The following is a 22,420-nucleotide window of genomic DNA, read 5'->3' as shown; positions in this document are numbered from 1 at the left end:
CTGACACTAAGAGTACAGGCACTAGCTTCCTAAAAACTACTAGGCAAGCTGATTACAGTTTAAGGTATGGAAGGCCATGTATCTCTAAGCTGGGGACAAAATCTAAACATTCCAGAGCTGTTTCAAGCACACCCTAAGATTTCCAAAAGCTGTTTAATATCCTCAGCTTAATACTTAGAACAACAATTAACATCAAGCTCCTGGTCTTCACATCTTGTTCTCATGTCCCATTGTGCTGAAACCCATCTCATGACTACTCATTTTGACATCAGTCTAGAGGACCATTCACCTTTGTCAGACAACCCAAATTCCCAAGAACCAATCTCCAATTCAGCAAAAGACCTCAGGCAAATAGACATCCACATCATTGGGTTCAAGGACACAGAAAGCACAGTACTTACAGGGGTCTATATGAAAGAGAGCAAAGATTCTTTGAGGAAAAAAAAAAAAAAAAAAAGAGGAAAAATAAAAAGAAAAACAGAATGTGTATTTATATCTCCAAATTATATCCTTATCTTGCCAGTAGCTGTATTTCTTACCCAAATTAAGTCAAGATTTGGCACTCTAATAATCGATAATTAGGTAGCAAAGATAATTATAGAGCCAATGGAGAACTTACAGAGAAGCTGGTAGTTTACAAATTTGATTTGCATTCTAACAGGAATTTTCTGAGGTCTGTATAGCTGTCAGTAGCAGGCACCTGGAATGTAGACCATGGCTTTCTGCCACCCTCAAATTTTAGACCACTATGAAGCAGAACACTTGTTAGAAGATAGAAAAGGCAAATAGTTGTCTTTGCTAACAAGAGTTTCCAAGCAAGTCTCAGTTTTCAAACCTCCCACATCTGACAGAAAAGTGTAATGAAGCCAGTGAAGTAATGCTGCCTGTCTTCTGTTTTGCCAATGTGAGTCATTCATTCACTATTATCCCGAGCTGCAGCTGCCTTATCTAAAAAGGCTAATGAACTGTCTGCTGCATCTCTCTGACATTACTGACAGAGCTAATTAATTAATACAGCAACACTTGGGAAAAGTACATGCAAAAATGTGTTAAGTAAATTAATTTGTATATCTGAAGGAGTACAGCAGACATCTTGCTCCTTCCTCTTCTCATCTGAAAATCTCTTCTTGCATGTTACTTCTGTTTGCAATACTTTCAGTGAATATTTTCACAGATGCTAATTTCTTGGTTGGTAACCCAGTTATTGTGAGACACTAAAAGGTTGTGTCTCCTGGTGTGACTCAACAAAGATAAAATCACTTGCTGCTTGCCCAGACAATAGCTGATATGTGTTGGGCAGAGCCACTGGAACGACTCTTGGAAGGTGCAAAGATAACATCGATAACTGGGTCACAGCTGGCCTGACAACAATGGACCGAGGCCACCTTCGGGAATATGCATACGACAAGATAATCTCCACCCATCAAGTACCCTGGAAAAGGAGGATGATGAGACAGTGGAATGAGTGTGTGGGCAGGTAGATGGAGAAGGAAGAGGCGGAGGCCTACCCCCTCCGTCCAGACGGCTGCCCAAACTCACATGAATACACAGAAAGATTTCCTGAGGAACGATACCTGGATATGTACCTAAGGATGATTTCCTGGCCCCTGAATTCCTGAGGGACAATACTTGGACACATAACTAAGGACTAAAAACTGTAGAAAAGACCTGAGCAACTACTGGCTTGCAGAAGAAAGCACGAGAGATGGAAAAGCCCGGGATAACGCTGCTCTGAAGAAAAGAGGCCGTGGAGCCTGGAAGAAGCAGGCTGAACCCTCTCTGTGTCCTAAGTTCCACCTGCTGCAACTCATGGAGCTGAAGAGGCTGACCAGAGGACCACATCTCTTCTCCAGCCAAAAGCCTCAGCACCCTTCCTCCACAGACTCAAACTGTCTTGGGTGGGTGAGGGGTGTGGTAATATTTCTCTCTCTCTCTCTCTCTCTTCTCTCTCTCTATTTTCTCTCTCTCCCCTTCTGATCCATCCACTTTATTTATGTAATAAATAGTCTAGCTGTTGATATTTTGGCCTCGTTTGTGCCTCTAATTTCACAACACAGGAATATTCAAAAGAACTGAGTCTCTCTCCCTCTCCAGACTGAGACAGTTACGGAGCAGTGTGATTTCCTGTAGTGCAGAATTACTGGACAAAGAATATTTAAATGACACTTAAAACTTTCAGGTTGATGATTAGGTGAAACTGAAGTCACACAGCTGTCTTCTCACTGAGATAGAAAAAATTGGTTAAAACTTTAAGGTTATTCTACTGACAGAGGAAAATTCCTTGGAAGCTTGTTTAACATCAGCATGGCATTTGCTATGTGGCCTGCCTTGAAGTCTGGCACTACTGCATGTACTCCCTTCTATCCCAGCCACACAAAACAGAGAACAGAAAGACTAATCTCAGTGAGTCTTTGGCTTGCACAAAAGCAAGCAGGACTTGCAAGGTAGCTCATTATGTGTATCTCATTCTGAATAAGAAACAAGCACAATAAGGTTAAATTAAAAAAAAAGCATTAATTTCCAATTCTAACATAGCAATAAGGACCAAAATTAGCACAGCTGATCCATAAAGCTGAAATAACAACATATAAAATTTACTTTAAAAAAAATTATTATTTTTTACTTTCAAAAGTGCTTTGAAATATCTGAATATAACCACCTAATATAGCTGTATCCACCTCCATTTAAGGGCAATAAATGCCTGTAACACACACAGACTAACTCAGCTTCTACTGAATCAAATTTTTCTCTAGTTAATGCCAACCCACGATATATTACTTCTGACTATAAAACTAGAATTCTACTGGTACATTTATATTTATAAACACACTGAAAGAATATTTATCTAAAGGGCACTATGTCAAACTCTCATTTGAAATTATTTGTTGAGTCATTTTGCTACAAGAGAAACTAAGGATATTTTCATAGAAGAAAGAAAACAATAATGAGGCATGGAAAACAAGCTTCTGGTTGAAGAGAAATGATGAGGATAAATAAATTTGACAGATGTTGATGAGTATGATTTGACATTCACCTTATTTAGATTCTGAATAATAAGTAAAAGCCAAGGAGTGCAAACCACACAAAGACATTTTAAGACAGAGTAATGTATTAAAAAGCATATAGAATAGAACAAGCATTTATTTGAATGATACTGTTATATTATTGTGCTTTTGACTCAAAGGTACTGTATTTTTATATTACTTTTTCTGTTTTGAAACATTACTTTCTATTGGGTTCAAAATCTATGTTGAAACTACAAGCAGTATACACAGAACTATATAGACTGAAATTAGAGTACAGCTACAAGCAAAGAAAAAAGTAGCCTTTCTCCAGAGGATGGAACAGATAATCAGACAGGAATAAAACAGAAAACCAGATAATAAGATTGAAGGTCCACAGATGCAGTGTACAGAAACTGCTTGGCTCCCATCATCTTAGCTAATGCCACTCAGTTAGGTTTTGATAAACTCCCTGTGAAATCAATTGATGTCCAAAGTAATAAGTACCAAAAATATTATGGAATTTAGGGAAGTCATCTTTCACATAGTTATGTCTATCTTTAGATACAAAAGTAACTTAAATTCTAGCCCTTATTTTACTGATTTCTCATATTAATTACTTTGAAAGTGGAATAATAATTACCTATCTTTCAATTGCTTTGATATTCTCATAAAGAAACCACTATGGAAATAGAAATTCTTAACATTTCTCAACTCTCTTGACACTGAAAGCAAGTACTTTTAGTAGCATGACATATCCCCTAAGAGCAATCACCTCTTATGTTTCATACAATTAATTAATGTTTTTATTCAACTTACTGCAGCTCAAGAATAGTATTTCAAGTGGGTTCCATCCTCCCTACCTGTTATCAACCATATGGTAGGAAGGAATAATTACTGTTTATGAAGTCTACATTAAACTTCTCAGAGAACAATTTTATGAGGTGCCATAAGGTCATACTTACTTGCAGTCATTAATCTTCTCTGGGACTCTTTAATCAAACAGCTCTGTCAGAACCATTAAATGATGTTAGGCTCAAGCTCTTCAATTATTATGCAGGTTTTTTATTTCTAAGACCTAATACGTTACTGAATTACTTTCATGTGTGAAATTGCTCTGCTGCAAGCTCTGAAGCAGGTTCACCTTATAAAGTACCTTTTAAAAATGGCTTCTGGATCTGTAGCAAAAACACCATATGACCATGACGTGTCAGTTTTAGAACTGCAATCAAGTATTCATGTCAGGAGGTCAGGAGATAGATATCACCTTTTTAACACAAAGAAAAATAACAGAAATTAAACAAGTAACATTTAAAGTTGGTAGTCAAAGTTCACAAAAGAGATAGGTATAAAATGTCCAGTAAAATAGCCCCAAAATATCAAACACAATACTTTCAGGGGCTATTGGCATTACAAAGGAAGACAGAACAAGCAGCTTCTACTCAGATTAATGACAACCCTAGTTAGATTACATTTAACTTCGGAATTCATTAAAGATTCTCTGGAATGGATCCTGGGTCCCTACATGAGATTACATACTAATTAAAAATTCTGATCTCCTCTTAAATACTGCAGGTCCACACACTGCTCATATTTCATATAAAATCAAAATGAGCAATAACATTTTCTTTTAATTATGTATCTTCATATACAATATATACTTTATGTACCTGCATATAAAACACATGCAAATTGAAAAAGACCAAAAGATTCAAGATATGACAAATAAAGCTGCAACAGTTGTCAGGAAAAGAAAAAGAAAAAAAAAAAAAGGGGGTTAAAAACCTTGAGGTTTGTGGAAGAAAATAATATTCATAACTTTTAAAAGACAAACTCATTCCATAGATCATAAGCAACAACATTAAAACATAAAGAAAGCCTGGTAAGTTATTGCTTTTTACATTTCCTTCTAAACTGTCTGGCCTTTTAATGACAGATTTTCCCTTAATAGTAAATATATTAGAATACTTCCTGGTAGATATTCACATTTTGATGTTAAAAAAAAAATGTGAAAATTTGAACAAAAAACCCTGAAGTTTGTTACCTCAGTTTTCTTTTTACAACTGTCTGCATCTGAAACTTAAGAAAACACAAAAAAACATTTCACAGCAATATGCTATTTTTTTATATTCATTTTGAAGCTCTGGGTTAATGAAAGCTAAGATGGGCAATCACCCAACATGATGAACCAGATGCTTATGGAAGAAGTGGCCACAAAAATCTGCAGTGATTTAATTAACATATTTCATCAAGCCCCCAACAAAAACATTTTAATTTCCATCAATGCTCAGTATTATAGATGACTCCAGGTAAAAGTTTCTGATAACAGTTTTATTAGCAATAAAAGGCCATAAAAGGCAATAAAAGGTAATAAAAGTCAATAAAACCAAGCAAAGCAGCACGCTGGGCTTGTGAGGGTACAAGGCTTCACCCCACAGAACTTTACAATGGCTTCCTTTAGCTTATATACCTACATTATCTACATAAACAGGCTTATGCTAAACAGAAGGCAGGCATATGATAAAGAGTTCTCAGAACAGGTGAGCAAATCCCTGGAATAAGTGGGGCTTTCTTGTTCGTGCACACTCTGTGTGGTAGGGGTCTTTCCGAGGGTCGAAAGATGAAGTCCATCTTCAAAGTGTCCACTTTCATGCATGCCCAGTTGCTAAGGCTTCTTATCTAAAGAAATCAAATTCCCAGTTCTGGATAGAACTGGGTGTTTACCTCAATACAGTTTCTCCTTAGCCTTGGTGTCTCCAATCAACCAGACACACAGTCTCTGTTTAAGCCTGTAAAATATGCAGCTTTCCCTTTATCCTCAAAACAGGCTTTTGCAAGCTTCTGACCCTTAGTCTTAGTGCACTCTGAGGTTTATACTTTTAACACAAATCACTAGTATATTCATCACACTCAATCTGCTGTTTGTTCCTGTGTAAATGAGTCCACAGCAGGCACTTCATGTAGGCAGTACACCCAAAACATACATAGCAGAGGTTTTCTCCAATCCTATGACAGTTTCCTGTGTACATTCTCGGAAAACAATCTCATTTTCATGCAGGGGCAGTACAGTTTTTCTGTCAGGATGATAAAGATGCCATTTCATACCAATTAAGTGGTGGATGGTTAATTACATGAGTTCACAGATTAATATTCTGTGATCAGAAATCTAACAGGGAAATCTGATGTTCATCACTCCATTTCCTTTCCCCATGCACACTTTTCTCTAACTGTAATCAGTTTTTCATTCTAAGGTAGATAAATGGCCATCTCACCAGTATTGGAGTGTTTAGCAGGGTGGCTTCCCTTTAATCAAGACTAACATCTTGAATTTTCCTTCGGCACAAGCGAAGCTCCTCATTCTGCAAGAGTAGCTTGGTCCTTCTGAAACCATGCGCTAGGTTACACCCATCCCTGGAGGGAGCTGAAAAGAACCCAGCCCCTGGGTGGACAAAAGAAACCTGACCCAAGTGGGCAGAGAGATTTGGTTTTCCCCCTCCCAGGGGGAGGGTTTCCCTCCATCAAAGGTCTATTCCACTCCCCCTTCCTATCCAGCAAGCCAGTTTAAAGGGGAGCATTGTTTGGTTTACTCTTTTTCCCCTGCACGCTGACTGCTCAACAGGCCATCTTTGCTGCCTTCCTGCAGCTACCACATGGTAGGGCCTACCTCCATGCTGCTTTCAGACCTCTAAAGAACTGAATCTATTTACATCAAGGGAATCCAATGCCAACTGGGCCTGGCTTTGTATATTTTTCTATTTACACTTTTCTTCATACCTTTGTAATTTTCCCTGTTACTCAAATACTATGTATATTTTGTTAAAAAATTACCTTTTTACTTCCAAACTGATTCCAGACCATTTCTTTCATGACTATACCTCTCCTTTCTCCTGCCTAATTTCCTTTTTACCCTACTGGGAAAAAAGGGAGAGGGGTGGAAATCTAAACCTGTTCCTTTGGGGCTTTTGGACTCCAGGAAAAGCTTTAAACCATAACACAACCCAAAGTGGTATGACTTGGTTTTCCCTTGGCCAGAGGCTTGGTGTTCCTCCGGCCATCTGCCGAGGATATGCTTCATCTCAGACTTCCCATAGCACTGCTCTGACTGTAATCATAGAATTACAAACCATTGTGAAGAGAAGCAGGGGCAATGACTACTCTCACTCCAATCTGCTGAGGGTGTTGTATGCTGGCAAGGATATTGACAGCACCTCAGCATTCCTGAATGAAGTACTGCAGATGTTGATCTCTGTGGCAGAAGACAGCCCTGTAATAATATACCTACAGACATTGTAACTTACATGTGCTACTGGTGAGACAGCCAGGAGGAGATAAGACTGGCACTTGCCATATGGTTTATTCCACTGACAGTACTGCCTCTCCTTAACAGGCTGCTGTGGCTTCAATTCACAGTTCAGTAGGGAATTCACCTGGTGCCACAAAATAGCAACTAAAATATCAGTGCAGCTGATTATGTAGGAATTAATTTGAACAGAAATAAGAATGATAGGCATACAAAACTGAAGAAGAAATTAAATAAGTAAAAAAAGCTGCCTTCTAAATGTCAGCTAAAATGTCTTTTCCTCTGGGCCCTCTATAAACATTATAAGAGGAATTCAGAAAAGGACAATAACAGATGTCAATGGAAAGATCAGGTCCTTTGAAGAGCCACGCTTCACGTATGGCTCTTGTTCATAATATCATTTTTGAAAATGCATAATTAATCCCTTTGAGGAAAGCCAACTAATATTAAGTACAGCACTCTGTGTTCAGGAAGTTCTCAGGGCATCTAACACCTCACAGTCAGTACTAAAATGTCCTCCAAATGTCCAAAATCTATACAGAGCCCTTGCAAGTGCTGTCTCTTCACACTTTCAACCAACCAACCCAGACAGGTCATTGATAGTTCTCCATTCTGCTCTTTAGAAATTTCAGAAAATTATGTACATACTTGGCAGCCTTCACTGATACTTTGAGTGATAAGCTTTTCATTAATGAGGGAAATAAAAACAAAGTTACAGACCTAGCAGGCAATGGGAGGATGCAGATGGAGGTGGGGGGGGAAGACTTCTAAATTGCTTAGCATTAAAATGTCCATTTCTCTGGGTTTATCCTTGGAATTAAGACAAAATATCTCTGTTTTTTATATGGAATCTACACTTTCCATTAGTGTACTAACGTAATTAGTTTAAGGAAATACATGATGCTGATTTTGAGGAGGTTTCTATCCCATAAAACTTGTTTTCATTGTAGGACTCTCATAAATGTACTTCGCAAGACCAGTAACATGAGAGTGGGTTTTGCAATGAATTTTTACAAGGTGACAATTTGTATTTGTTAAAAAAATACTGGACACTTTACCTGGATGTTCTTTTCAGATGTGAGTATAAACAGGTATAGAGTGATAGTAATGTGATAGGTTTACAGGGAGATTTTTTGGGGAAACAGAGGTAAAGGCCATGACAGCTGACAGGGAGCAGAAGAAAACAGACTGTCAAATTTGTTTCATAACAGCCTTCTGTTAGAAGCACCAGCACTTCTGTTAGCACTATAATCTCCTTAAAACAGGCACAGAACCATAACCATGTCTTTGTCATACAGAAAGTATATACTGAGATGATTACGTTTTAAGGGGAGGTGTTTTATTCCTTTTCACGGATGAATGTCATAACATTTAAATCTCAGATTTATTTTCAATTTTTCAGTTTTTTGAGAACTCAGGAAATAATTCCAGGTAAAAATATGTTACACGTGTTTAAAGTCTTTTCCATTACTGTGTCTAATCACAGTGCATTTCTGGTAAAAACAAACAAACAAAAACACCAAACAAGAAACTAACCCCAAACAACAAAAGCATTATACATACTACAAGTATACCAGATATATAGCACCTGCAATAACCTACAATGGAATAGCTGTACTACATCTGACTAAATGGACACAAAGACCAGCAACATGTATCCAGAATGAATTGTCTTCATAACTGGATGCTTAGGGGAGAATAACACATTTGTTGTCACCTTTAACAGAATTTCCTCTTATGCAGGGATGAAATTTGAAGATCTCCAAGGATAATCTGGATAACCTGTTCCAGTGCTGTGTTCTTTCCTAGTGAAAAGGTGTTTCCTGTTGTCCAGAATTTAACCTCAGAACCTACTACTTAGTCCCTTTGTCCTTTCTACATAGTCCATCAGGACCAATTCCAACCCACTCTCACCAGAACATTCATATTTTTCTAGACTTGTTATATCTGTATTATATTATTCCCAAGAAACCTCTTTTATAGATTAAAAAATCATATCCAATGCAACTGTCCTTTGCATGCTGTTACTGTAAATCACACAGATGATATGATATGTCATATCTTTGGTCATTCGTGTTGCTGTTTTGCAAACCTTTTCCAATCTATTGCATTCTTTTCAAGACAAAAGGGCCAAAACTACACACAGAAATCAAGATGTAGAAACCTATGCTATAACAATGTTCTCTTTGTGTTCTGTGTTTTATTTCTGCTTCCATCAGAGAAAGAAATTAATTTGGTCTTAGTGGAATGGAGAATTTTTAACAGGGAAAGTAACCACATAAAAAGAGAACACTTAAAAACCACTAACACTTTCCAAAGAAGAGGTATATTTTTCGAGAAACTCCATTGAATACCTCCCACAGAATGGGAGCCACTGTCAATAATATACTTATAAAATGGAGAATTGTTAAGGTGGTTTTATCACACAAACTATGACTATGGAGAAAGTTTCCACACAGGTTCAATCAGATACAGAACCTGAGCTTTATTAGGAGAAATTAAACCATCGTCTCATCAGAAAAAGCATTTTCAAAGTAAGAAAACCAGTCATTGACATGCTTTCTTACAAATGCTTCAAATGATAATTTGCAGAAGCAAAACAACATATAAACCCACCTTCAAAAGGAAAAGTGATCAAGTGATAAGCAGTTACAACAAAAACAAAACTCAAAATAGCAAATGGACTTTCACATTAAAAGACAGTTATAAAACCTTTAACAAAACTAAGTATGAAAAGGGATTATTTCCACTATTCTCTCTATAATGAAATTAAACTTTGTATTTTATACTGTTGACTTCCCCTCCCAAAACTCCATCTTTAAAAACACACTACTGACATTTTTTAAAGGCTATTCTGTTTAGAGAAATGCAGAAATATTTATTGGAATGACAATGTCCGCATGAATTTTGAGAATTCATGATGACACTGTTTGCTTTGGAAATTCATTAACTCATGAGGTTGCAATACATTATTGTAACCATTACTCATAAAGAAAATCTAGTTGATTGACAGTTTCACTTAAACTGTAATGGTTTTACAAGACTGAAAATAAAATTTTCTTCCCAACATTATTCTTAAGATTATTTCATGCCTTCAAAGCAGAACAGATTGATTAATTAATCATATTAAGTAATACAGGTGAACTACAAAAGCAGTATACAGAAATATCAATAGTTTTGTTTTGCATATTCATTTAAGAGAGTACTATATAATTTCACCATGTAATAGCATTTATAGATTATCTAATGGTCATTGTATGCCTCAAACAGGCTCCTTTTACATTACAAAAAGAGTTGATTCTACTCCAATTAATATTTATGCCAAAGCATTTAGCCACACAGACTGCTGCACAGGTAGGATTGTTCTGAGTACCATGTAATCAACTTCAACATATATATGTATATCACAGATAGTCAGGATACATACAGTAGGTTTTAGACATCCCTAAACTTCATCACAATTACTTCTCATAAGTTTCTCAGTTCTCCTCCAGTAAGCATGTAACCGGAATAACATTCATTTTGTCAAAACAATTTCTTTTTCTTCCTTCTGCCATTTACTTCCCTGAGGGACATTCAGAATTGTGTAAAAGTTTTGTAGGTTGGTCCATTTATTTGTTCAGACTGCCACCTCATGACTTTGGAACTCTTCACTGATCCTATGCAACTGGACAGGTAGATACCACGTGCCTGTGCATGTCACATCCACAGAGAAGAAGGGTACATGTAACCTAGAAATATGGCACCCACCAGGTTCTCCATGTTAGGTGCACCACTCAGGTCCCATTGACTACACCCAGTTCCTTTCACCCCTCTAGTTTTTGTAGCTGACATTGCCTCAGATGACAAATTAAGCAGCAAACAATAGGAGGAAAACTTAATTGTGAATTACTTTTTCTTGGTTTTCCCAGGCAGGAGCATATTTTGAGCGGTGTTATTTAGATAGCTCTTCAGAAGCTTATTTTAACTGGCCTTTTAAAATTCAATTCCTATGGCACAGAATTCATAGCCTGCATAAAAATTATCTGGGTGAAATGTGCATATTAATCTTGTGAGCACATTAATTACCTTGATTTTTTAAAAGCCATATAACTCAGGGCAATAGGCTATTGCAACTGCAGATTGCACAATGATTCCTTACAAACCCCTTACATTTATGACCAAAATAAGTAATTAATTATGCATCAATACCATGATGCATATAGAAGCAACATTTTTATAGAACATAAATTACATACTTTGGAGATTACCATGAGCACTAAGTACTGGAGCGTGTCTAACTGTCCTATATTTGCATACTACTTATATGTTAAGAGTCATTCAGAGAGGCAGAGATTTGGATAAATATGAAGAAAAATTATTTCCATCTGGATATTAACTATAACGGTCTGAGGCTCTCCAGAGGGAAACTAAAATAATTTGTAGAAGCAAAATTTAAACAAGAAAGTGGCTTTTTAAATTGTGAAAGATTACAGAGTTAAGAAAATTATATTACATTCTCCACTGAAATAATCTGGGATTATTTTGACTTTTTTAATATAATCACTTCCAAGTCCTACAAATTATGTGATGTTAACCTTGGTATGGAGCAGAAATCTGAGTAAATATAAAGCAAAGACACCTCATTATAGATAAAAGTAATGAAGGTTAAGCCAGGATGTTGTGGTAGGGCACAAACCCAGACAGGTCCTGATGTGTCTAGACATGGTTCCACTCTCCCCCTTCCTCCTGCAGGAGTCAGGGTAATGTGGCAAAAGGGACCAAAGAACAGGCCCCAACATGTCTGGGTAAACAAGCCTCCTTCTGGGGTAAGAGCACATGTACTGTCCACTGCTTCTCCCTGACCTGGCCTATGTTTCTGCCTTTTATGGCCACAGCCTGGCAGAGTCCCTTTTCTTTGGGAAACTGCTAGCTTTGGTTGCCCAATTGGTCCAATCTCAGGCAAGTGATAAATATGGGCTGGTCTGTAGTCACCTTGCCTTGCCTTCTTGGATCTTCCTTCCTTTAATTTGCCTTGCCTCAAGTTGCATGGTCCAAGACCTGGCATAGAAGCCATGAGCCCATCTCACTGCAAGCTAGAAAAGCCACAAGACTTAGGATCCAAGCTTCACTTCCCCTTGCAACTAGAATTTTTGCCCTGCCTCAGTTTACCCAGGAAGACACAAGAGCCCTTTGATGAACATGTCATACAGCCTACTGTCCTTCTGGAGCCAGACCAGCATTGAAGACCGCATGGTGTTAGTGCCAGCAACCAGCTGTGCTGGGCGCACAACAGCACCCAAAAAATGCCTTCAACAGCTAATATAGCAGCAGCACTCCCCCACTTGGTAAAGAACTCTTTGTGAGTAATTAATTCATTGTCTCCTTGGCTTAATGGTTCTTGTTGACTTTCATCCCCCACGGTTGAGTGCTATAGCAGCTCTGGGGAATTTTCTTTATGTTATTCCTCCCAGTTTGCTTAAAACTGTTAAAATTGTCATATTGCCTAAGTATTGTACATTCCCACTGTAAATATATATTCCAGCCATGCATCTAACCTATTCAATACGTTTTTTTTTTTCAATTTTCCATATTAATAAAAATTATTAATATTTGTATTAATAGTGACCATATTATTAATTTAGTAACTTCATAAATTCCATAACACAGGAACAGACAGATTTGAGGATGACTGGTTTATAGTCTTACATTTAAATTATTATTAATTTTCCATTTGTTCAAGAATAAAGAACCAGTGAAGAAAAGAAATTGTGTCTGTATTTCCTGTCCTAAATTCATTCCATTCTGCCACATCTACTTAAACACTGACTGGTTTTTACAGATGTGCACAGTACACTATAAACCACTATCTTCTAAAACATCATGCTCCAGAGAAAGAGAAATAATTATTTTACTTATTATTTGGATTGACTTAAAGCAAGGCACATAGATAATCAAAGATAACAACCTGTTTAAACAGAGAGCATTAGGTTCTAACATTATATAGATATTCAGTAGTAATCACTTGGTTTGTCAACACCTTAGAGTAACACTGTGAAGCACCTTAACACAGCTCAGTAGTCGCATCAAATCTATGAGGCAAATTATTCTAATACATACTGTAGATATGTAAAATGTTAATATTTTACTTAGTGCCTGAAATTTTACCTTCTTTGGACACAAATCAACTGCCTGCTATATGGTCCAGTCATATTACTAATTTATTTCCTAGTCAGTGGATATATTTTTTTCCTTCAGTTAGGGTGGGCCTTGTGGTCAGCACTGAGCAGCTGTCTAATTAATTTATCTTTAATTTATTTTTACAAGGAAGTGTCTGCAAGTGTCTGTATATCAGTTACAGCAGTATGCAGTCTGCTGCCAGAGGACAGAGCAAATAATGCTACTGAGAAAACACAGATGGTCAGTTGCCATCCTTTCCCTGGCACTGTAGATGAGGTAGGGATTCCTTCAGAACTGGATGCACTTAGCTTAGTTTGGGCATGCTACCATAGGATGAAACAGCAGCCTCAGTGGATGCCACGTTTTGAGGCAGATGTCATCCATTCTGCTGCCTTCCTGCTGATCTGCACAACAGGCACAGCATGGCTCAAAGCTGAGAATAACTTTGTTCACAATGACTGCAGTTTATTAATTGCCACACAAATACACCAGTTCATGAACCCTCACTTCCTACATTTCACTCACATCATGTTTTATTCACTAGCGGGTTTTGCAAGATTTAAAAATATTTCAAGCAATTTAATTTTATTTTTCCATTCCTTAAACTGCAGGAAGCAAAACAACTTTGATTGTGATCTTTGTAGGATACAGGGTGTCTAGGAGCTCCTTAAGGAGTTTGATATTCCTGGATATTACCTAATTTCTCTATCTAATTTATCACAGTAACATTTAATAAACAAACTATCCACCTTTTAGTACAATGCATACTTCAATGTAACAGCAGCTTTTCTAGCTTTACTTGAATTACTTTCACATTATTGTCTTTTATTTACAAAACCCCAGGCTCATTAACATCAATATCACATGCTCAAGTAAAAAAAAAAATCCTCATATTTTGCTGATTTCTCCCCTTTGCCTTCATGTAATACAGAAGATGAAGTTCCAAGAATCAGAAGGCTTTAGCACAGCAACTATTGAGAAAGAGGGAGTATGACAGATCAGGGCTAATGCCCAATACCTAATTTTAAAGCAATGCACAGCATTGTTCTCAAGAGATAAGGAGAAGGAAAGGAGAAAAGATGCTAGTGTTAGTCAGGTACTTCTTTTGCTCAAGAATGCAGCAGTTCAATAGCAAGATATTTTCCCTTCAAAGGCCCAGGGTGGAAGAACGGTTGAAACATATCTTTATCTGAAATTCAAACTCAACAAGCTACAAAAATGCTGATGTTTTCAAACATCAAAAGCAAGTGTATTTTGTAAATCTTATACACTAAGTGAATATTGATTACAAATTGTTAAAAATGTATTTCTAATTAAATGGAGCTTGAGGGATTTTATGCAGCAATAAGTTACTGGGGGGCGGGGGGAACCACAAAACAAAATAAACAAAGGCCACACAACAAAATCAAAGGTAACCAAACAATGCATAAGACCAGCTGACTTCTCTTATAACCTTTTTTTAATTACCTGTTATGTTGCTTGCAGATAACCTACTAAGTAGGCAGCTGATTAGTTTTTCTTCAATACTTACTCTGTTCCTGATATTATCCTACTGTAAACATGACCTTTCCTGTCTACACACTGTATCTGTGTATTGAATCTTGTTCTCTGTCCATGCTATGGCCATACGTATGGCAGTGTGAGAGGTTTGAGGCAGACTCCCTCCCCACCACGGGCAAAAATAACGACTCAGACAAACAGACTGCAAAAGTGGTGGAGAGTTTAAATGGAAAGCGGTGAATGTTTACAGAGAGCCAGAAGCGCAATGACAAAAGAAATCCCAAAGCAGACCTAGAAACATCCCATCCCCACCTGAGGGTACACCCACGACCCCCAGTGGTCCTTTTTCCCCCACCCCCACCCCCAACTCCACTGCTAGGCTAGTCTCAGCTGGCCAGATCTGAGACTGCCCATCCCCCCAGCCTTGTGCCTAGCCGGGCCCAAGGCCAGAAGACATCTCCCCCAGTTACCAGGTGACGGAGACGGAAGAAAGAGGAAGTGCCAGACCCCGCGCTGGATCTTATAGTGGTGCAGAGAATTACGGTATGAAATACCTGGTTTCCTGTGTCCACCCACTGGGCTGGACTTCTGGACACAGGAAGCACCCCACGTATGAACACAGCAGAGGGCACCCAGCCCAAACTGCTACAGGCAGCTGACACCACAAGACCTTAAATTTGGCTTGGATTCTGAAGATTATTTATAGTACAAACAAATCTGTTAAGTATATCACAAAACCAATTAAAAACTCATCTATACCTACCTAAACCCAAGAAAATCTGCAGAGTAAAAATTCTGTTTTTCACTGTTTTTCATGTATAAAGCTATTTTCAGAAAAGCTTGCTATCTGTGTATTTTCTAGAGATTTTTTAGTATTGCTGAAAGACACTCACAGTTCCTAAGGGTTTAAAAGGAAATATAGAAGTTCCATCACAACAGTAAGTGCAGAAGCAGAGCTCACCAAAGGTTTCATGGTAAAAGGTTTCATGGGTGGGTCAATATTTTATATAATTCAACTCATGCAGTTTCCTTTTATCCTACTAGCACTGTGTAAAGAACAATTAATCAAAATATTTTCATTTATTTCAAATCTCAAATTGCATGATCCAGCAATATGTGGTCACCTTTCAGTCTTCCAAAGATCCTTGTTTAACATATATGTAGGAGAGGTATTCAGTCTACAAACAGCAATTTCTACTAAGCAACACAACTACTACACCTTGCATGCAAACCAGAGAATTTGCAAAATGGATTGATAGCAAATACCTTCAGTTTGTTGCAATCACAGCTTTTTGAGTTGTTTTCCTCTTTACAATTCAGAAATTTCAAAACTTTTTTCAGAAGAACTTTAACTGAGACCTTCCTATCCAGCACAAAAATGTACAGGCCAAACCTTTGCAACTGCAGATCATCCCTTGACTATGTCATTCAAAAAGCAAGCTGAGACAAAAAATTGTCTCAATTCTTGACCATCATTAGGTCAGCAGAACAATGCTGTATGGATGCTGAGAAGGGTCCTCTTTACCACCTAAGAGAGATGCATCCTGTTACCTAAACAAATATCTGAACAAAATCATAATTGTGAAGAAAACTACATGGAAGAAATTGCAGATGATATACAAAACCTTAATTCAGGAAACACACATAAAGGGCTTTCAAAAAGAAAAAGAAATGAGTTGCCTAAAAAAAAATCACTTATAAATGGATATTTGCACTTAAATATCTTGCAAATCTTGTGTGACTGTAGGATGATACATTTCAAAATTGTATTTGTAACTAATCCTCTCTGTTTTAGCATAGCTTCAGGAAAGCTCAAGAAAACTGAAAAATAAGCAAGTAACTGTACAAATAAAAATGACTGTGACTTAAAAGTGACTGAAAGTGCTACATTTATAAACATAAATATTAAAAATATTTAATCAAAGAGCATACCCACACCCATGCTCTCTGCAGCAGATGTTCTGGATACCACAGTTATATTTGATATGGCTAATTAAAAAACAACCAACTAAACAATATACTCTCTACTTTATAAAATTAAAACCCCTTGAAAATATTACATCCTGTAAATACTTTACAGGTGATCACATCAGTAAAGAGAATTATTTGGCCTCTGAAGAAGGTAGGAATGTTATCAAAGAAATCATAGGAAGAAATGTTAATGCTATTGGTAAGAGTCCTGTAACAATAAGATGATACTACAAATAAAAACATTCAATGAAAACTTCAAATGGCACATTAGTGGACAAGCTCTTGTGGTAACAATTTGGCCTAGGACATTACAGCATCCTTTTGTTATCTTCTATTATCTATGATTGTCTCAGTAAGACATAGCTGAAAAAAGAAACTATTAACATTGCTGTTTTCAAGAGACATATAACCTGCTCCTATATGTTGTGCTAGCATGCATGACACATATGAAAATGGTAATTTCTTTTGATACAACCATTATAGCAGTGAATTGTGTTGATTGGTAGGCTGTGTTTGTATGATTGCATTACATAGTTTACTGAGGCTTTTACAACACAAAAAAAAATCAGAAAATTTGTGTCTGACAGTGTAAGTTCAGTAATTTTTAATAAAATCTAAGAATTTTCTCCAATTTTGTTTAAGACTAATCCAAATTAAACAGTATTCACTTGGACACTAAAGTCCATAGTATAGTACGTGGCCCACCTGAAAAATATCCTGTTAAAAGTGCACATTAATGTCAGAAACAGTATCTGAGTCATAGGAAACACATACTTTTAAACAAACCAGTCTCCTGTGTGGAGGTTTGGCCCTGGCTGGGGGCCAAATACCCACCAAAGCTGCTCTACCACTCCCCTTCTTAGATGGATAGGGCAGAGGGAAAAATATAACAAAAGACAACAATAAGATAGGAGCAATTTAATAATAAGCACAAGCAGAAGACCACATGTAGAAGCAAAAGCAAAGTGAGATCTTAATCTCTATTTCCCATCAACAGACAGTGGTCGGTCCTGGGAAGCAGGGCTCTACATTTAACACTTACTCTGAGGGACAGACAGCATCAACAAATATCCCCCCACTTCCTTCTTTCACTTAGTTCTTATATCTGAGGTGATACCTTAGGGTATGGAACATCCCTTTGGCCAGTTTGTGTCAGCTGGCTTGGCTGTGTCCCCTCCAAAGACCTTGCCCACCCCTCAGCATACCCTTGGGTTAGGGAAATGTTTGAATAGCACAGCCTGGTTGCTCGGTTCAGCAGCAGCCAAAACACTGGTGTGTTATCAACACCCAACTACAGCACTGCAAAACACAGACTAGAAATATGCTCCAAGGAGAATTAACTCCAGCTCAGCTAAACCAGATCCACTGTGATGTACTCCTATTTTTAATTTCAAAGTGATTTTCTTTTCTTGAAAAGAAAATAATTTTGTGCACTGAACTAATCAGGACGTTTCAGGGACTCAACAGAAAGTCTACAGTCATTGCAAAGGGAACAGCAAGGTCTGCCAAAACCAGTTCCTATCATTTTCCAGCAGTGAATACAAATCTTGTATTTTCTCATTAACTAAAACTCAGGAGTAGAAACTCTCTTCTGTGAAAGCTATATTGAAATAAATTAAGATTTTTTTCACACTTAAAAAGAAAGCTTTTTCTTCACCATATAATCACTAGATCTGATCCTGAAAGACTCTAGTATTTAAGTTTGGCTTCACATATATTTGTTAAAATAGCATATTAGTTTCAATAGCAAAGATGCCCTATGTGACACTTGAGGTTAAAAAAATGTCACTTTTATTCTGCTATTTGTCTACAAAGTTCAGTTGATTTCATTTTCAGAACAAAGGGATCAGAATCATTAACTACATAATTCTCAGCAAAACGTGAAGAAACCAAAATAGTGTTCTCATGCTGTACACACAAAAAGAAACATCACTGCAATCTCTAGACTGTATGAAATAGGGAGGGGAAAAAAGCTGGATGAATATTCCAGACTGGGTGGAGATGGTTTAACACCCAATTAACAAGTCGTAGCTGCTGTACCTGAGTCTCCTACCATTATCAGCCTGCCCCGCCTCTGGCTTCAAATATTGTAGAATTTGAGATCATTTCACCAGAATCCTCATCCAGATCCCAATCTCAGAGTGGCAATGCTGACAATCTGCTGGACTGAAAGCCTGGCTTTTAAGAATACTGAATGAATATTAAAAAAATATTATTCCTCTAATTGTATTTTTTCTTAGTTATAACTGCATATTAATACAGCCAATTTATTTTATGACAAAACAGCAGCCTGTGAAAAAATGAGGTGGAGCAACAGAACAAAAAAAACCCCAAACAAACCCAAAAGCTTTCATTATGGAAACAGTAAGCTCAATCCTGTTTTGAAGTGGGTGCAATTAATTCAGAGATTAATAAAAACACTTCATAACAAAGACCTCAAATGCTAACAAAACCAGCTTGATTCCATTCTGAATTTCTCTTTTTATTTGTAAAGACTGGCATTACAATTGAAAAGGACTCAAAATGGAGTGATGTACACATCATTGATGTTTCATGATGCAACTGATGAAGTCCCTGAATGGATATTGCTTCAGCTTTGCTTTTAAAAAATAATTTAACAAGAAAATCTTCAGCTCCACTATTGATCACAGGTGGCAGAAATGAAAGTAAAAGAAAAGAAACCAAAACTACTGTCAAATTCATAACATATACATTGTTAGCTGATGATATTTGTTCCAGATGTACAATAAAGCCCACAACACTTTATTACTATGGATATAATTATTGTGAATGTTTTCCAAGTTGATCAACTTGCTTCTGAAGGTTGGCTTTTGTAAATTGTTTTAAACTTGCATAATAAACATGCAATGAAACATTTCTTGTTAAAGTGTTTTTGCAGTTGTCTTGTTTTCATACAAAGATTTCATAAAGTTGCAGTGTTGTATAAGAGCATTACCAAAATAAGAGCAAAAGCTAAAGAGGAAGGTAAATGTGAAATGAACTTTATGACAATAACCTAAACTTGTCCTGAGACACTCCAGTCATATTAAAAAAATGTGCACAATCAAATCACTTCCTCCCAAAAGAACCCAAACCACAAAATAAATATTAACTTTGAAGAATGGGAAGACAAAGGAAAAAAAATGGTGTCATCATGCACTCATCTTCTGCATAGGTCAACCCACATATAGTAAGGCACTATTTCCCAGAACTTAGTGTCCACAACAATCTTTTACAGTGCTCTGCAAATTACATATAGTTCCTTTCAGGATGATGAAATAAACAGATTGAGTAAGTGTTGCTACCATGTCACCCCATGTGTGATCTTATAGACAAGGACATCATCTGGCAGTTTCACAAATAAGCTGTCTCAAGTCTCTTCTTATGTGTGCATGTTATGTATAGGGATATCTTTTGCATGTGCAAGTGGGTGGTACGTTTTCCAGAGTTGCTGCTAGTTTTCGTTGTTCTTTACTCCAGTGTTCTCAAAGCAAATACACATGAAAATGAAAGAGCAGTTAGGCCATTAAAAACAGAGATTTGGTGCTCCAAAAAGCACACAGGTTTGGGAAATTAAGAAACCTGTTAGACATTCCCAAAAGAGCTGGGAAACACAGGGATGTATTTTTGTCTGGAAATCCTCATCTCTGCTTAGTTGAGCTGGTCTTCATATTGTTTTCGGAAGCAATCACCAGCAGGAAAAAACTCCCAGCACCGTTCTTGATACATTTTCCATACATAGGATTCCTGAAAGAAAGACAATGTAAGTACTTTACCTTGATACACTGAGAAAACACCAACCATGACTTACTTCTCTCCCCCCCCCACCCCTGCTTTTATCTATATACTGTTCCACTTTTATGATTCTTGTGCACATCAGGTTGTTGCATATCAATCTACAAAATCACATTAATTATTTTGATCATTTTAGAGCAGCTTTCAGATTTTTGTGACCTGGTCTAAACACACTAGAGAAACACATGTTAAGAGGACCAGGTAGTTTAGTTCTTACTGTACATACATGAGCACTGTAAAACTCAAAGACAGTAACAAGACAAACACCAGGCCAAGCATAATATTTTCTGACATAGAAAATAGAAGTTATGTAGTATGAAGTGCCAGTATCAAAACAAAATGGTTTGTAGAAACCTGGCTTTAGTGAATATAGTAGGACACACTGTATACCAAGGAAAATGAAACTGAAAATTAAATAGAATGAAAAAATAAATAAATCTCTTTTAATATGAAATTCTCAATTGACAAATGGATGTTCAAAAATCACAAAGCAAACACATAAAATCTGATAATGGACAAGAATGGGAAACTTTTGCAAAGAAGATTATTACAATTATTATAATTGCTCAGTACATATATGAGAGTTCAAAATGCATAAGCTACATAGATTTGTAGCAAATTATTCCTCTGATCCAAATCTGTAGGGCTACATGTATAACGTTTTTGTTGTTTTCTGGTCTGCAAAACAGGCATATTTTCTTAATCAGCTGCAAGACTGTCACTTGAGAAATAAAAGTTGTCTAAACCTAATATCATCTTTAACTGACTTTAAGTATACTTAGAGAATTTGAAGAAAGCACCAGAAGTTTTAAAGAACAACAGCAAAGAAGTAACTTCCAAGGAAAACTTTTCTCACAGGTTTCAGTGAGAGAAGCTTTTTAATATATGTACAGTTTTTAAATATGTTTTAAAATACATGCACAAGCTCTTTCATATGAACTTATCTAGGAATGTAGATACAGAACATTATATATGTAGATAACAATGACAATTAAATGAAATTAAGTAAGACTATTAAGGAAGAATTAATTGGAAAAAATTAAGTGTTGCTTTCAAGGGATGTTCTGTTTCTCATTGGTTTTGTTCATAGTCTGTATTTATATTTTGTGAAAGTAATCATTTAAGAATAATAGCTCAAATAGCAAAATAGGAATAGGAAGTACTATAGAATTGATAATCCAATTGATAATCAATCTAACACTCCTAAGAATCGTTTAGAAAAATGAGAATTAAGTTACATACCATATTGATTAGATTACTTAGTTTTGCCAAGCTTGAAGGTTTTTTTATTTTAGAATCAGTCTTATTTAATAACTGTTGACAGTCGTAGACTTATTCAACCTACCTGTCCTGTGTGCTCTGTTTCATCTTTGTTAATAAGATACATCAGAAAAAACCTGCAAGTAAAGATACAGCTATTATGAATAGGGTATTTGGAAACATAAGGCAACCCACAGAGGGGTGGATATTTTTCAGCATGTGCAACGATAATGCTGTTTATGGACTTACAAGTTCCAGAGTTCTATTTATGATAATACTTGCAGACATGTTAAATATTCTTTCCTGGCACTGTTGACATTCACTCCTTGTTCAATAAACAATATGCTAAAATGCAAGATATTGTTTCATTTACAATAAATGGTAACTCAGTTTAAATTAACATTTTCTAAATTTTCTAACCTGAAAACTGCAA

General features: G+C 36.7%; 1 protein-coding gene across 6 annotated transcripts in view; it reads right to left on the bottom strand.

The window, feature by feature from the left end:
- Positions 1–19,389: 19,389 nt before the first annotated feature.
- RYR2 (ryanodine receptor 2) overlaps positions 19,390–22,420 on the bottom strand; it is a 405,629-nt gene continuing 402,598 nt past the window's right edge. For all 6 annotated transcript variants that reach the window (XM_068155143.1, XM_068155152.1, XM_068155161.1 and 3 more), the window contains 2 exons: positions 22,073–22,124; positions 19,390–20,679 (listed from right to left, as the gene is read on the bottom strand). In XM_068155143.1, the coding sequence (XP_068011244.1) occupies positions 20,584–20,679; positions 22,073–22,124 (148 nt within the window). In that variant the 3' untranslated portion in view covers positions 19,390–20,583. The remainder of the gene's footprint in view (positions 20,680–22,072; positions 22,125–22,420) is intronic.

Source organism: Melanerpes formicivorus, unplaced genomic scaffold (genome assembly GCF_026170545.1).
Source record: "Melanerpes formicivorus ecotype bairdi unplaced genomic scaffold, bMelFor1.0.p_v2 SCAF_2, whole genome shotgun sequence".
NCBI classification, from domain to species: Eukaryota; Metazoa; Chordata; class Aves; order Piciformes; family Picidae; genus Melanerpes; species Melanerpes formicivorus.
Note: the sequence above shows the minus strand (reverse complement) of the source record. Positions and strands in the feature narration are given on the sequence as shown.